At 38.7% G+C, this 15,357-nt stretch overlaps 1 protein-coding gene across 2 annotated transcripts in view; it reads right to left on the bottom strand.

The window, feature by feature from the left end:
• Window positions 1–14,879, bottom strand: part of ca5a (carbonic anhydrase 5a) — a 38,689-nt gene extending 23,810 nt beyond the window's left edge. Inside the window, exons 1-2 of one of the 2 annotated variants that reach the window (XM_088339652.1) lie at window positions 14,404–14,879; window positions 2,536–2,733 (exon numbers count right to left, since the gene is read on the bottom strand). In XM_088339652.1, coding sequence (XP_088195778.1) covers window positions 2,536–2,733; window positions 14,404–14,548 — 343 coding nt within the window. In that variant the 5' untranslated portion in view covers window positions 14,549–14,879. Of the gene's footprint in view, window positions 1–2,535; window positions 2,734–2,811; window positions 3,066–14,403 lie in introns of those variants that run through there. The other variant, XM_088339653.1, reaches the window with a different exon arrangement.
• Between the last annotated feature and the right edge of the window lie 478 nt (window positions 14,880–15,357).

Below are 15,357 nucleotides of genomic sequence, written 5' to 3'. Positions count from 1 at the left end.
ATTTCTCTTTACCATTTCAAAGTTGGGTTATTAAAATCCAATCTTAAAACAAGTTCAGTACAGTATATATAGGGCACATTTCCAACTGCAGTTTACAGTCAGGCTATCACACTATAATAGCTTGTTTTAGCAGTAGGTCGCTGTTAAACCCTTAAAATGTAAGCGTATTAAATTATGTGTGTTCACTGTTGAGATATTTTATGATGAAGACTCACAAAGCAAACTGCAAATAGCCGAAAATGCCAGCAAACCACTTAAAGCAATTTCATTGGGTGAGCGTATCTCTGCCTACAGCGCAAGGCACTCTCTTCTCTCTCTCGCTCTGTGTAGTCTGCAGTGACGGTAAATACCCTTATTGTTTGCAGTATTTTCTGACATTTTTACAAAAGAACTGTGCTTGCACCTCGTTTGAAACCATTATTTAGGACAAAAATGACGGTCAAAATGAGCCTCAACACTGTTAAGTAACTAAGGGAGGGAGATCAATTTTAAGTAAAATATTTATATCGATATTGAACATAATTTGTTATTATTAATATTATTTCATCGCTTTGAATAAATGATTAAATAAAATGTCCTGAAGAATAACCTTTTGTCCGGAAAGTAGCTTTGGCGGTTTTGTTGAATATGGTCTTAAAATATGTAAATTTGATCAACACTGATGTTCTGCCGAAACGTCCTACCATTGGCTGATCGGACAGCAATTTTGTTTTCTTTATAATCGAGTAAAACAACCACTGAAACTCGGTTGTGAACAGAAAAACAAGGGTTGGCAATTTGGCATGCACAGAAACACTGTGTAATTACTGTAGCCAACAAACATCATGTAAAATGCTACCACAGAAAAACACCAGGCTTAAAAGCTATGTCAGAAAACAGTTTTTGAAGCAGTGAAAGAGTCAATTGAGACTAAATAAAACAAAAAAAATGTATGTGGTCTGGCTCTTTCAAAAAATTGGTTTTAATATTTTTGCTTTAATGGCTCTTTCGGTCAAAAAAGGTTTCCGGCTGCTGGTTGTTAACTCTGTCGATATTCGCTCAATACGAAAGATTGTGGATTGAATTACAGTGAAGACCGACTGAACATTGCTTATTATTGTTATCTGCATTTAAATGTAAAACATATTGGTACCTGTAATAGATACGGTACCAAACTGTACAGTGGAACCTCGGTTCTCGACCATAATCCGTTCCATTTCTTTGTACGAAAACCGATTTGTACGATCACCGAAGCCGTTTTTTCCCATTAAAAGTAATGTAAAATTGTTTTAATCCGTTCCAACACCCTGAATGTTTATCTTGAATATTTAACGTAAAGCTAACCCAGGCTAATCATACGTTCGCGTTAGCGTGATTACGCTAACATGAACGTGTAAAAATAAAAAAAATCAGGTCGTTTACACGTTTTTTAGCACCCGGGTCTCCACAACAAGTGGGGAGCGGTTAAAGGATAAAGAAAAGAATTATGAATAGGATTTCTTACCGGTAGGCAGAAGCCATGCTGTATTCCTGAAAGAAGGGAAACTCGCACACCTTCTTCATATTTTGCTATTATTTCTTTCTTAAATGCAATAGTTGTATGCACTACTCCTCTTTTTTCACCTGTATCAACTTTGTTGCTTGCACCAACCTTCTTCCGAGGCATAATTAGGGGTTAAAACACTCCCTTCACTGCTTTTGAAAAACGAAAACAGAAAAGGAGTGCGCGTTGCGTGACAACAGTTCTTCACGAGGGGTGGGGGCAATCTACACTCGTACGCCGCTCAGCGTCGCCCCTAGCGTACCGGCATTTGAACTCCGATTTTTTGAACATAAAGCGAAGCAAGAATTTCTCGAAATTTTTGGTCGAGAACCGATTTGTTCGAAACTGAGAGGCGTTCGAAAACCAAGGTTCCACTGTATTACGATACCAAAACTGTATGTAACATCCTACATGCTGACATTTCTTGTGTAAATATTGTGTAAATTAAAACGATGACCTTATCCTCCTTGTTTTATAACCTTATCTTCTCTGTTCCTTTATCTTCTTGGCTTTTTTACCTCACTGTGAATGTGTGAAACTGGAGTGTCATGCCCAATTTCGTTGTCACAATATGTTAACCCGTTTTGTAACAATGACAATAAAGGTATATTCTATTCTATTCTATTCTAGAAGGAACTACATTACTTCAATCGGAGTAATTTTCCTTTTTAAACGAGTTAGCACGAGAAGGCTGTCGAAAGATTGATTTATTAACCGTCAGTTTCTGTGTTTGAACCAATCATTAATCATGGACTTTAGAGAATGACTGACAGAGCCATAGTCACATGACTGTCACCTGATCCATTTTGTTGTTTTAGTTGAAAATTTTCAGTGGTGGATTTACAACTGATTCTGTACAAAGTGCGCTCTTAAATAAGGGATGAAACCGACAGCATCCTTTGCACATAGCTAAAACATCTGTTTTCGCTGATGTTATATAAAATGTTACTCCAAACTCGGGATTTGATTTCAAAAAACAGAAAAACATGAATATCAGACAAAGGATCACTTACTTGACTTATCTGTGGTGTCGTCATATTCAACCAGGAAGGAGTAACCATTATTCCAGATCTGCTGGCAAGTCGTAGGGTCATATTGAGTGATCAAAGGTTTGAGCTGGGAATCAAAGACGCTCTTGCGGACGACAATATCAATCGGAGACTGTCGATCACCTCCGGGCACTGCGAGGGGTCCCTGCCACATGGGGTGCACTGGAGAAAAATATTGGAAAAAGAGAGGAAACACATGTAAAACGTTCAACTGGAACACAAAACAGAGAACCAACCTACTTTCCATGTTGTATTCAGCTGCCTCCCGCTTGGCTAAACAATAGTCCATTTTCAAATATAACGATCTCACTGTAATAGGTGACTCAGTAATATAAACGTATACACAGATTTGCTCCTCAGGCTTCCCGAAAGAACAGAAAAGTAGCAACTAAAGAATTCTATTTCCTTCTAGCCTAAAGGTAATGACTGAATATGAGCGGAGTGGGCTGGCTGTACAGTGATCAGCGGAATGTTCTGGCACACCCCCAGCTTCTCTCAACAGGGAAGGAATAAGACCGGGACCCTTTGGAGGGTTATAAAGCCTTCTTGGGCCAAAGTCCGAATGAGGACCTGACTAATTACAGATTGTCTTCAATTGCTTCAAAGACCGATTCTCTCTTCTCCTCAACGGCATAGAAATACATTTTACTTGAGCTTTTTAAAAAGCAGATTGAGTTGCTGCCAAGGACTCCAAAATAGAAAATGATTGTCTTCATCTGCAATCATGCAGCACAAGGTTGAAGGCTTCCGCTGCGAGCAGGCTGAACAGGTCTTACTGAGAGATGACCTTCATCTTCTTAAGACTTGAGCAACTCCTCCTGTGAGCATTTGGTTGCCTAAGTCTGTTATTACAGAAGTGCGAATGATGTGAACGAACATTGGAAATCTTTTCAGGCTTCTTTATAGTGTTGGGAGCAGTGTTCCCTCTAAGCTGGGCGCGTGCGCAATTGCGCACTGCTCGCACATTCTCGGCGCACAAGAAAATCTAGCCAGCGCACAACAATGAGGGCTCGAAATTGCTAATTAAGAAGCGAATTAAGTCATAGTTACAGTGCATGAAGGTAAAAACACACGGGTTGCCCTGACGTTGTGTTTTAAATGCGGTATTTTGAAGTCGAGTCGAAGTAGAACGAAGTTGAGTAAAGTTAGTAGAGTTTGACGAGAACCGGCTTCTTCGGGTCGGCTCACTAAAAGAAACCGGCTCTTTCGGGTCCTAAACGGGTCTTCAGGTTGTTTTTGCTTCTTAAATCCCAACATGAACAAATAGTATGTAAAATTATGCACAAAATGACTTAAAGGAAGGGGGGAATAGAACAAAAAAGAAAAAAATACCAAAATGAAAAAGAAGTGAAAAGTTGAGAAAAAAAGAGGGAAAAATTTAGAAAAAAAGAAAAGAAATAAACGTAGGAAAAAAGTAAATAGAGAACAAAAAGAAAAAAGGAACAGCTCGGAAAAAATAAACACAATGTGATTTTTTTAAAAGGAATTTTTAAAAAAGTAGAAAAAAAAACACGGAAAAAAGAAGAAAATAATTTTGCATTGCCGGAAACTCAGCAAAATGTAACTTGGTGTCAAGTTTTGGACATGTTTGATAACTAATTAGATGCCACACTTGGGATTACTGTTGTTTCAAGCGTTGCTCAACAACTTTGTGTAAACGCTCAGACCCGTGGAAAATTACAGGGAACATTGGTTGGAAGTAACACGTTACAAAGAGCGCAATTACTTTTCTCGGTTACAAGTACGTTATTGATCCAATTTTGTAACCGTCGTTACAACATAGTGTGTTACTTTGCTACTTTTTAGAAGCGGGTCGTAAATCACATTGTCTACCATATTTCTACATTTGCTTCTTCACTGTATGAAAAAATGACCAAGGCTGCTTACATCTACCTACAAAATACAATTGAATACAGTTAGTGATCTGCATTTATATAGCGCTTTTCAAGTCAATGAAGACCTCCCAAAGTGCTTTACAATGTGATTCACACTTTTCTCTTTTACACACTAACTAACCGATAGCAGCGTCAGCCATTAGGGTAGGGTTGTCTCAAGACAGAGTATGAGAACATGCATTTTTCCCGATTGATATTCTGATTCTCTTCCAATCGTATATACTCGCATCTAGGTCAAATTTCCAACTATAAAATCGAATACTGAATCAGACATTAGGGTCTGGAATAACTCCCACCACCAGAGAGCTTCGACTGGCGTTTTGAAATGAAATGAAATGATTTGCATTTATATAGCGCTTTTCAAGTCAATGACTTCCCAAAGCGCTTTACAATGTGCTCCACATTTCCCAATCGCGGCCTTGCAGCCATGTAAGGCGCTAACCTGCTAATTGGGGGTATTAGGGGTTCAGTGTCTTACCCAAGGACACTTCGACATGTAACACGGACGAGCCGGGATTGGAACTGGGATCCCTTGATCCCAAGACGAGCCCTCTACCTCCTGAGCTACTGCCGCCCGTTTTGAACTGGGTGTCCTATTATCACACAACTGCCAACATCCTGAATCCTTTAAACTGGTTTGAACAATTTATTGACACTAGTAACATCAAATAAACAATGTGAGGTTTGAACAATTTTTCTCGACAATCTTAACAGCAATTAAGCATGTTCACAATTTTGTTATATGACGTTTTAACAATTTTTTTAACAGCAATTAAACACACAATTTCATTATATCATATCCCAACAATATGATTTTTTATTGACACTTTTAACAGCAATTAAATACATCTTGGTTTGTTTTTTGGGGGGTTTTTAGCAAATAAACAATGTGCGGTTTGAACAATTTTTCTCGACAATCTTAACAGCAATTAAGCATATTCACAATTTCGTGGCGTTGTAACAATTTTTTCTGACATTTTTAACAGCAATTAAACACACAATTTCATTATATCATATCCCAACAATATGAGTTTTTATTGACACTTTTAACAGCAATTAAACACATTCACAACTTCACCACATATTTCTGTTCAGCAAACTCAGTCGGGTCGTTTTGAGTTCTCCCATCATCCTCCTTGAGTCATTTTCATCACCACGACAGATTTGTTTATTGCCGGTTTCTTTGTTACTTGCATTTTACGGTTTCCAGTTTTTGTTTTTATTTTGTCTGGGAATTTTATTAGTTGCTTTGTTTGGTACTTTGGTCCTGATTTTATTAATAAATGCCGTCCTCGTTTTGAGCACCTCGGCCCGCAGTTCCTGCCTCCTCCACATGGGTCCATCATTACCACTACAATCAAATAATAATAATAATAATTTCCTTTGTATTGTCATTCTTTGTAACAATGTACACAGAACGAAATGTCGATACACCTGACCCGTTGTAGCGAGCCGATGCAGCCGCAGCCAACAGAGGGCGCCGCCATTTTACCAATGTTATAAGTCTTAGGTATGACTCGGCCAAGGCGCGAACCAGCGACCTCCCAGTCTCAAAGCGGGCGCCCTACCATCTAGGCTACTGAGCTGGTAAGATAACAGGTCAGTTTATATGCCCATACGCTTTAATCGTTTGTCGCCAGTAGGGAATAGTAGTGTAGTGCGTGTGGGGTGTGGGGGGTTATCGCTTATACAGGAACCACTATATCAATGGAGGAAACATGAGCACACTCTTAACGGAAAAAGAGTGCTGATTTTTGGTCTTCTTTTTTGGAAAAACATTTTTGTAATACACCATGCCTGGGGGGAAAAAAAGGAAAGGTCTTGGACATTACCCAGACAACGAGAAGGAAATATTTGATACTTTGATGACAAAAGACAAAATGGATATGGAGTGTCTAAACTGATTGTTTGCGATCTCTTAAGATTGCACAAACCAAAAAAGAAAACAGCATTCAGATTGGTGTACACTTTGCCTTCTACTCATTATGTGATACAATCTGGGGGCTTAACGTGATTACTTTTTAAGTGACTTGTAACTGTAACTAATTACTTATTCAGTAAGATGCACCACACTCACTGCTTATTCAGCTGCTGTGTGTATGCAAAATTCACCAGGAAATTTCAAAATAACTAAATTTGGTAATATGAAAATAATGGTTGATTACAGATTTTCACAAATTTAAAAGCACACATAAATAAAAGGTAAGGAAAAATGCACAAACTTTGAACTGAATAAGCAGGTGACGCTGATTTTTTTTAAACTTGATTCTTTTGAAACACAACACAACCCCCCCTGCCCCATTTCAAATAAACGCACCCACACAGAAAAGTAATATGAACTGAAGATAAAATTTGTTTGTTCCCTCTCTACTGATGACTGATGAGTCAATTTTATTGAGCAAAGGTTTATTTTAAAGTAAAATGTATTTATCATAACAAAGTCAAAGTCACCATACAAAAAAATCCATCCATTATCCGCACCGCTTATCCTCAGTAGGGTCGCGGGGGTGCTGAAGCCCATCCAGCCGTTTTAGGGCAGTGGGCAGGGGACACTCTGAACTGGTTGCCAGCCAGTTGCAGGGCACACAGGAACAGACAAAAAAAATCATAATACCTTAATAAAAATAATTCATCTACTACACCACATTCCATACAGCTGTTTGATGCAAATTATGGAAAGTTGATGAAAGAAATAAAGAAGGATCTGGAAAGATGGGAAATTTTGCGCTTAAGCCTTATCGGAAGGGTAGAAACAAATTGGAATGAACATATTACCAAGACTATTCTTTTTTTTCAGTCTCTTCCTATTCTGATCCCGGCATCCACATTTAAAGTGTTAAATAAATTGATATCAAAATTCCTTTGGCAAAATAAGAAACCTAGAATAAAAGACAAAATCCTTTTAGCTTCCAAAGAAAAGGGGGGCTGGACCTACCCAATATTAGATATTATTGGGCAGCTCAAATTGAAGCTCTTAATCTGTAGATTACTTAATACAAAGATACAATGTGGGTGGACATGGAGCAGCGGTCTGGTCCAAATGTGCCAGTGGAATCGTTACCATTCATACCAGTAGTCATGTGGAATAAGTTAAAACTCCAGAATGAATGGATTAAAAGAACTATTGAAACATGGTCAACAATACAAATAAAAATAAAAATATCAAGGTTTAAGAATAGGGCTACAAAAATTGCGAAAAACCCAGATTTTAAATTTGAGATTATGGATGATGGATTTGAAAAATGGTCACGAAAAGGAATGATGTTGATTACCCAAGTGTTAGAAGGACATGTATTCAAATCGTTTGAACAACTCCAAGAATTTGACCTACCTAGAAATGATTTTTACAAATATTTGCAACTAAGGCATTACCTCCAGAAACATAATAATTGAAGGAAAATATGTAAGGAGCCAACTAAAATTGAGGAATTATTGATATCATACTCAAAAGGACAATTAATAATGGGGGTTACTTCAAAATTGTATAAAGCTCTGCAAATAGATCTCAGTAATCATGAGATGGTGGTTAAGGAAAAATGGGAACAAGAAGCTATTGTGGTGATAAAAGAAGACGAATGGGAGAAAACTTTGAAAGAGGGACACAAAATAACCAGCAGTCCGACATGGAGGGAGTTTGAATGGAAAGTAAAAATGCGATACGTCTTTACACCCGCTATCACTTGAAAATATAAAAATACATGCAATTTATGTTGGTGTAACTTTGGGAGGGTCGGAGATTTCACGCATATTTTCTGGAATTGCACTGTGATATTACATTTCTGGAGAAGTATTCAGACGGAGATAAATTTAACTCTCGGTTGGGATTTGCGGTTGGACACAGTGACCTATGTATTAGGAATATTGCCAGAAGAGTTATTGACTGGTCAAGGCAGATATGTACTGAGGTTAATGCTTAGGAAGCAAGGAAAATGATTACAGTTTCCTTGATCTACTTCGCTTGGCCAACTTGCACTGGCTCCCAGTCCACTTAAGATGTGACTTTAAGGTTCTTTTATTAACATATAAATGTTTGCATGGGCTTGCACCCTCTTTTCTCTCTGATTTGATTTCCCCCTATGTTCCTGCACGGAGTCTGCGCTCGGAAAATGCCGGTCTACTTGTGACTCCGAGAGCCAAGAAGTCTGCAGGCTCGAGAGCGTTCTCCATCCGGGCCCAGGTGTTATGGAATGCCCTGCCTCCGGAGATAAGATCTGCAACCTCAACGGAAGTTTTTAAATCGAGGCTTAAGACACACTTCTATTCCAAAGCTTATGATTGATGCCCACCTCATATTCTGTATTGTTCTGTCTTTTTCCGACTGCCTGCCTAGTGGTGATACGAAGGAGAAGGATGATTGGAGATGAGTCAGCGGACCAGCATTTGACATGAAGCATGTGAACGCCTGCATGGACCAGCTGGCAGAGATGGGAAGTGTCGTGGCCGTCATGGACTTTCTGGACTAGTTTACAGGCTGGGGGCGTAGCTGCTGTCATGCACTTTCCGGACATTTTCAACATCTTACCTAGTGTTTACTACTCTGTGTACAGTAATTCTAATTGGGATTTACCCTGGTCAATCCTGGAAGGGGGATTACCATATGTGAGGTCCTTTCTCAAGGTTTCTCTTTTTTCCTCACACTGAGATTTTTGAGTTGTTCCTTGCTGGTTTAAGATCAGGTAATTGTGCAATTGTGTTACTGTAATCCTGTGTAGTCCTTTGAGACATTTTTGTGATTAAGGGCTATATAAATAAATGTGACTTGACTTGACTTTACCGTTTGAAACCACAAATTCCTGACATAAAACAGTGGAGGGACAAATAAAAGGAAAAAAATCACTGCAAGGCTTCAACTGAAGCTAGATCAATTCGAGAAAAGATGGAAGCTTATCACACAATTTTTACTTGATGTCTAAACCTTGTATTTTATTTATTTTACTAACATTTTTTGTTGTAATTTCTTTTGTTATTTATGGGTATGTCAATTATATATATTTTGTTCGTGTTGCTGTATGATGGATGACCCGACCCTATGTCAAAGTGTGTGTGAGAAATAAAAAGTTAAATAAAATAGAATAGAAATAATTCATAAGATAATGTGATTGGGATACAATCACTATATTCACGAGTAACAATTGCTTTTTGAGTCATAAAAGAGTTAATTATTAAATCATAGGACATTCCTAGAATATAAGCAACTAATAGGCATGAGGCTTCTTTAGTGAGAAAACCGGAATTGTTGTGTATCATTCGTCTCTGTATTGCAAGTCCACAGTGCTTTATGGGATCAAAATATTTTTATAAAATATTTTTTTTTTTTTCAACAGTTGTGTTTAGATGGTAGTGTGCCCGCTTTGAGACTGGGAGGTCGCTGGTTCGCGCCTCGGCCGAGACATACCTAATTGGTAAAATGGTGGCGCCCTCTGTTGGCTGCGGCTGCATCGGCTCGCTACAACGGGTCAGGTGTATCGACATTTCGTTCTGTGTACATTGTTACAAAGAATGACAATACAAAGGAAATTATTATTATTATTATTATTTAAAAAATTGTATAGTGAGTGATTGAATCAATGAAAAGATCAGAACAGTATACATTTGCCCCAAAGAATAGCGACAGCGACCTCTGCTGCCTTAAATGCAGATTGCCGGTAATGTTTGAATGAAAGAGGGGGTATCGAACATACACTAGCATACCTGTCAACCTCCACGGCTCCATGACCCTTACAAAATGTTGTATTTTCCCTTACAAAATAATAAATAATCTTACACCATATTCTTTTTTTCAAACGTGTTTATTTATGTAGTTTAAAATGTTATATTGTACATGTGTTTCGTTATATCATATATATTGTTAATGAACATGTTGTTGTGAGATACTGAGTTGCTCGAAATGAATGAGGTTTATTATAAAAAGGTTCAAAAATTAAGTAGCTTGGACATTCACTGTAGAAGAAAAAAAATACATGCAAATATAATTAAGTAGAATAATACATTTTCTTATTCAAATTATAAATTCATTTTCTGCATTTAATTATTGTTGGTAATATACTGATTAAAGGGATAACCACAAACCTGTCTTTTTTTCATTTTTCTCCTTTTATACTTCCTTTTTTCTTAACTTCTTTATACAACATAATAATTCGTAATATAATGCATCAAAGCAAGTGAGCCGTTTGAGAGCCGGCTCTCTTTAATGAGTTGAGCCGAAAAATCCTGTTCTCTAAAAAGAGACGGACTTCCTTTCACTACATAACTACCACATGAAATCCGAGGCGGCAGATGCATGCGCACCGTAGCATCAAACCGGTCGCTTCATTTGCAACGAAAAAAACAAAACGATACCGAGATAGAGGCTAACGCAGCGAACTCGTTTGACTTGATTGATTTGCCGTTTCGTGATAGTCTGTGTAATTGACAAATTTGCGTTTTTCCGTACAGATTTCCTTGTACGTTGTACACGTCTTAAAATGCATAATAAAAGTACTTTGTACGGCAAAAACGTACAGGTTGACAGGTATTCACTAGACTAATTTAACACATTTTATGGCTTAATAAAACACTACCCCAGCATGGTAAATGTAAATTACAGTTATCAAAACAAAACACGTGTTTTGTCGAGGATAAGCGCAACGGGGAAATTTCCATCCATCCATCTATCCAATTTTTGTGCCGCTTATCCTCACTAGGGTCGCGTGGGTGCTGGAACACTGGACCACTGTGTGTAATATATATATATATATATATATATATATATATATATATATATATACAGTGGAGCCCTCAGTTGTGTCATTTTACTGCCAGATTTTATATTTTAGAAGTGAAATGATAAAAAAAATACCTAAGATAAACATATTTGTCTCATGTATTAAATGGTAAATAACTCATCAAAATGTAGTTGTTTCTTTTTAAATTAGTGGAAAATATTTCCTAAAAATTAGAAAATGGTATGTCATTCCTTCTGCCATATCAGATATTTTTGTTCATTAAAGATGAGTTTTTTCCCCCTCATTTAACTGTTGGAATAAAATGTATCATAACAGAGATAGTTTTAGACCTAAAATGAAGAATTTTTTCCAACTGTATGGGCAAAAATAATTGAGTTTTTGCATGAAATGCAGAATGATAGATATTTGCAGCAGTGGCGGGGAGGCAGGTGAGTCTATGCCTCTTCTGCCATAATCAAAAAATAGTTATGGTTATTTTTATTCAGTGTTAAAGTTCTATCTCATTCAACTTATCAATTTTTGGATTTTCCTTTTCAAAAGTTTGCATTATATTATGCATATTACGAATAGGATTCGTTTGCAACTTAATACGGTGCTGAGCGTCTGCGGATGCAGATTAAGGCACGCAATTCTCTTGTGGCAGAGGAAGATAACAAAACCAAGGACTCACACTTCGACCCAAAACAGTATACTGTAATTCGTGATAATACTAGCAAACAGCAAGTTAAGCCATTCAATATTTTTTTTCTTGTTGCATGGACTTTCTTTCATTTTGGAGTATTACCTACCTATTGATGCTTTTATCCAAAAATAGCAACAAATGGACTTAATTTAAGTTAAAGTAGGACATTAAAGCGTTTTTTTTAATATTTGTATATTTCTGTCTTGCTTTGCAAATGAAATGGTGAATACGATTTTCAGGGTTCATTTATTTGTAAATCTGACTGTGCCTCACCAGACATGAACCTCACCGCACGTCACTGATTCGTAGGATTATAAAAATTAATACACCGTGTACAAGAATCTATCGTCATGTGTTAAACCCCTCTTTATTCCCAGGAGAGGTAACTTATGCATGATTTCCCTCTGAGTCCGACACGATAAATGAGGATGTCCAAACTAGTTCTGCTTGGCACAAGAAAAACAAGAAAAGCCGGTTAATAGGTGTGGAAAAGAGTTGCACCCACTTCAAAATTCACGGGCGATGAGTCAGTCACATTCTCGATATCATCGTGGCATGGAGTGTCTCAGATTCACAGAATGCATAGTTGAATGGAAAGCAAATAACTGGACTGTGTGTGCAATTGGTTGTCAAACTTCGGTCATGTTCTATGCAGGGGCACGCGATAAGTGATGCTTCGAAAAAACACACGCGCACACCTCGATCGTTGACAGATAAGGAGGTTGAATGTAGAGACTCCTAGAAAGATATGGCATGCACAAAGCTAATAAGGGTGTACTGTTTGCAGGGACTCCAAATGCTGTACATAGTACAGTATTAATAGCTCATACTTTCCAAATTACACGCTTTCCCTCCTTTTATAGGCTTTTTGATTATTTCAAATAGCTGATCCTGTATATGTTTATATAAATTGTAGTCAAGTCAAGTTCATTTGCAGAGAAAAAATAGCTTTTTAAAACGTATATCTTGTTAAACCAGTCTCATCTTGCCTATTTCGGCTCAGAGACAAATTACAGGATGAATGGGAAGATTACAAGGTGTTACCTGATGTTCTCATTCCCCAGAAAAGCCAAAAGGAGGACCAAGATGACTTTCAATTGACGAGATTTAAAAATGTATGCTTTGCCTTTCTCACTTTGATGCTGACAGTGAGTTTTTTAGTCATGTGAAGAGAGTACATAAAGAGTATAGAAAAAAAATAAGAACTGATACTCTGACATCTTTGTAGCAAACCAACTAAATAATAACAGTTACTCGTAGAGTAAAAACATCTGTAGAATGCATGAAATCTGCAAAATTATGCACAAACAGTAGTCACCACTTAATCTACTGCAAGTGTGGAAAGAACTGTTGATGTTGTTCTTTTGACAAATTATTTTAGTTATCTTGCTGTGAGTATCTAGTTGCCGCGCTGTGTTTATGAGGATTATTATCACTTATTAAGGGTAATTGCAACCATTAAGAAGGGGAGAAATTGGATGAGGTTGACAGGTATGGTTCTCTCAAAAAGTAAGCACACCCTTTATATTCCTGCAGATGTCTTATGGCAGCAGTCATATTTGGGGTTTAAAACAAAATAACAAAATTTCATTATTACTTTAAGCCAGTGTTTTTCAGCGAATGTACACTATTTTTCAATAAAAAACCTTGAGGCACACCTTCCATCGAAAATATTTACAAATAATTCCCAGCACCAATTTCCTGTAAAATCCTACACTTCTACGTGTAATAAGCAACACGAAATTTACTGTAAGTGGGGAAAGAACTTAGATGCTGAAAGACTTGTTTGTGTTGTTGATTTGGTAAATAACATGTTCTTTTTTTATTCTATAGCCGATAACCTATATTCATCCATCCATCCATTAGCTGCGCTGCTTATCCTGAGTAGGGTCGCAGGGGTGCTGGAGCCCATCCCAGCTGTCTCCGGGCAGTGGGCAGAGGACACCCTGAACTGGTTGCCCCCCAGTCGCAGGGCACACAGGGACAGACAATTGGCTCGCTCATCCACACCTAGGGACAATTTGGACCGGCCAATTAACCTGTTGTTGTTTTTTTGGAATGTGGGAGAAAATCGGAGTGCTCGGAGGAAACCCACGCAAGCACGGGAGAACATGCAAACTCCGCACAGGAAGGTTGGTAGCTGGTTTTGAACCCATGACCTCAGAACTGTGCCGCACACGCGCTAACTACTGCGCCGCCATGCTGCGCATAACATAAATAGCTGCCGCTTTAGGTTTTAATAAGGTAATAAGGTATGGCAGCCAGAAAATAAATAGAACTTGATCGTGTTTATTATGTTTGTGTAATGTAATGCTAAATGTAATTCACCCTGGTCCTCCTAAAAGGGGGATTACCACTTGTAGGTTTCTCTTTTTCCTCACGCTGAGGTTTTGAGTTGTTCCTTGCCCGCGTGATGGTTTAAGATCAGGTCATTGTGTCATTGTAATCCTGTGCAGTCCTTTGAGACATTTTTGTGATTAAGGGCTATATAAATAAATGTGACTTGACTTGACAAAGGACAGGTACTCACTTTGCGACAACACGAATCTGCTGGAACAAGCTGTCAGATTACATCCTCGGACTTGGCTGAGCTGCAGACTTCTCCCGATGTGTTCGAAGAGTTGTCGGTGAAGCTGAGAAGCCAGAGGTCGAATTACTGATGACAAAGTCACCATCTTGTCGCCGTCCCACGTTTCGTTGTTAAATGAAAAGAAGCTCCCTGCTTGCACAACACCACTTTTAGCCTCCAGCTAACCAATGTGTTGTTAAACCAAGGCAAAGTTAGCTGTCAGTTCGACACGGATGCTTTTTTTCTTTCTCCGCTTTCGTCGTTGAGGTGGGGAAATAGCCGTTTCGCTGCCTCACGCCGCCAGAAAACAAGAAGCTGGGAATAAAGCAGCTGTTTATGTGACGAAAGTTTGTTAAAAGGAGAATATTTGGGGGACAGTTGGAACGTCTAAACGCTTTCTACATACTGCCTACCCCCGTCGAGGATTGTTGTCTACTGACGAAAAGAGGAGGGTCTGCAAATTCGACCAATCAGCGTCGAGCTTACAGGGGCGGCAACGTCAACATTGGTGACGACTGGGTGCATCAATACTGTTTGGAATAGGGGTGGGTAAACTACAGCCCGCGGGCCATATGCAGCCTGTCAGCACACTTGTTAAGGCTCTCGATTTGGTCGGGAGATTACCGCTTTGGCTATGAATCTCATCTCATCTCATTAGCTGCACCGCTTATCCTCAGTAGGGTCGCAGGGGTGCTGGAGCCCATCATCAGGCAGTGGGCAGGGGACACCCTGAACTGGTTGCCAGCCAATCGCAGGGCACACTGGGACAGACAACTCGCTCGCTCATTCACACCTAGGGACAATTTGGACCGGCCAATCCACCTGAAATGCATGTCTTTGGAATGTGGGAGGAAACCGGAGTGCCCGGAGGAAAACCCACGCAAGCACGGGGAGAACATACAAACTCCGCACAGT

This window comes from Urocampus carinirostris, chromosome 7 (assembly GCF_059441175.1).
Source record: "Urocampus carinirostris isolate Australia breed hairy pipefish chromosome 7, RoL_Ucar_1.0, whole genome shotgun sequence".
NCBI lineage: Eukaryota > Metazoa > Chordata > Actinopteri > Syngnathiformes > Syngnathidae > Urocampus > Urocampus carinirostris.
This window is presented reverse-complemented; position numbering and strand designations above follow the sequence as displayed.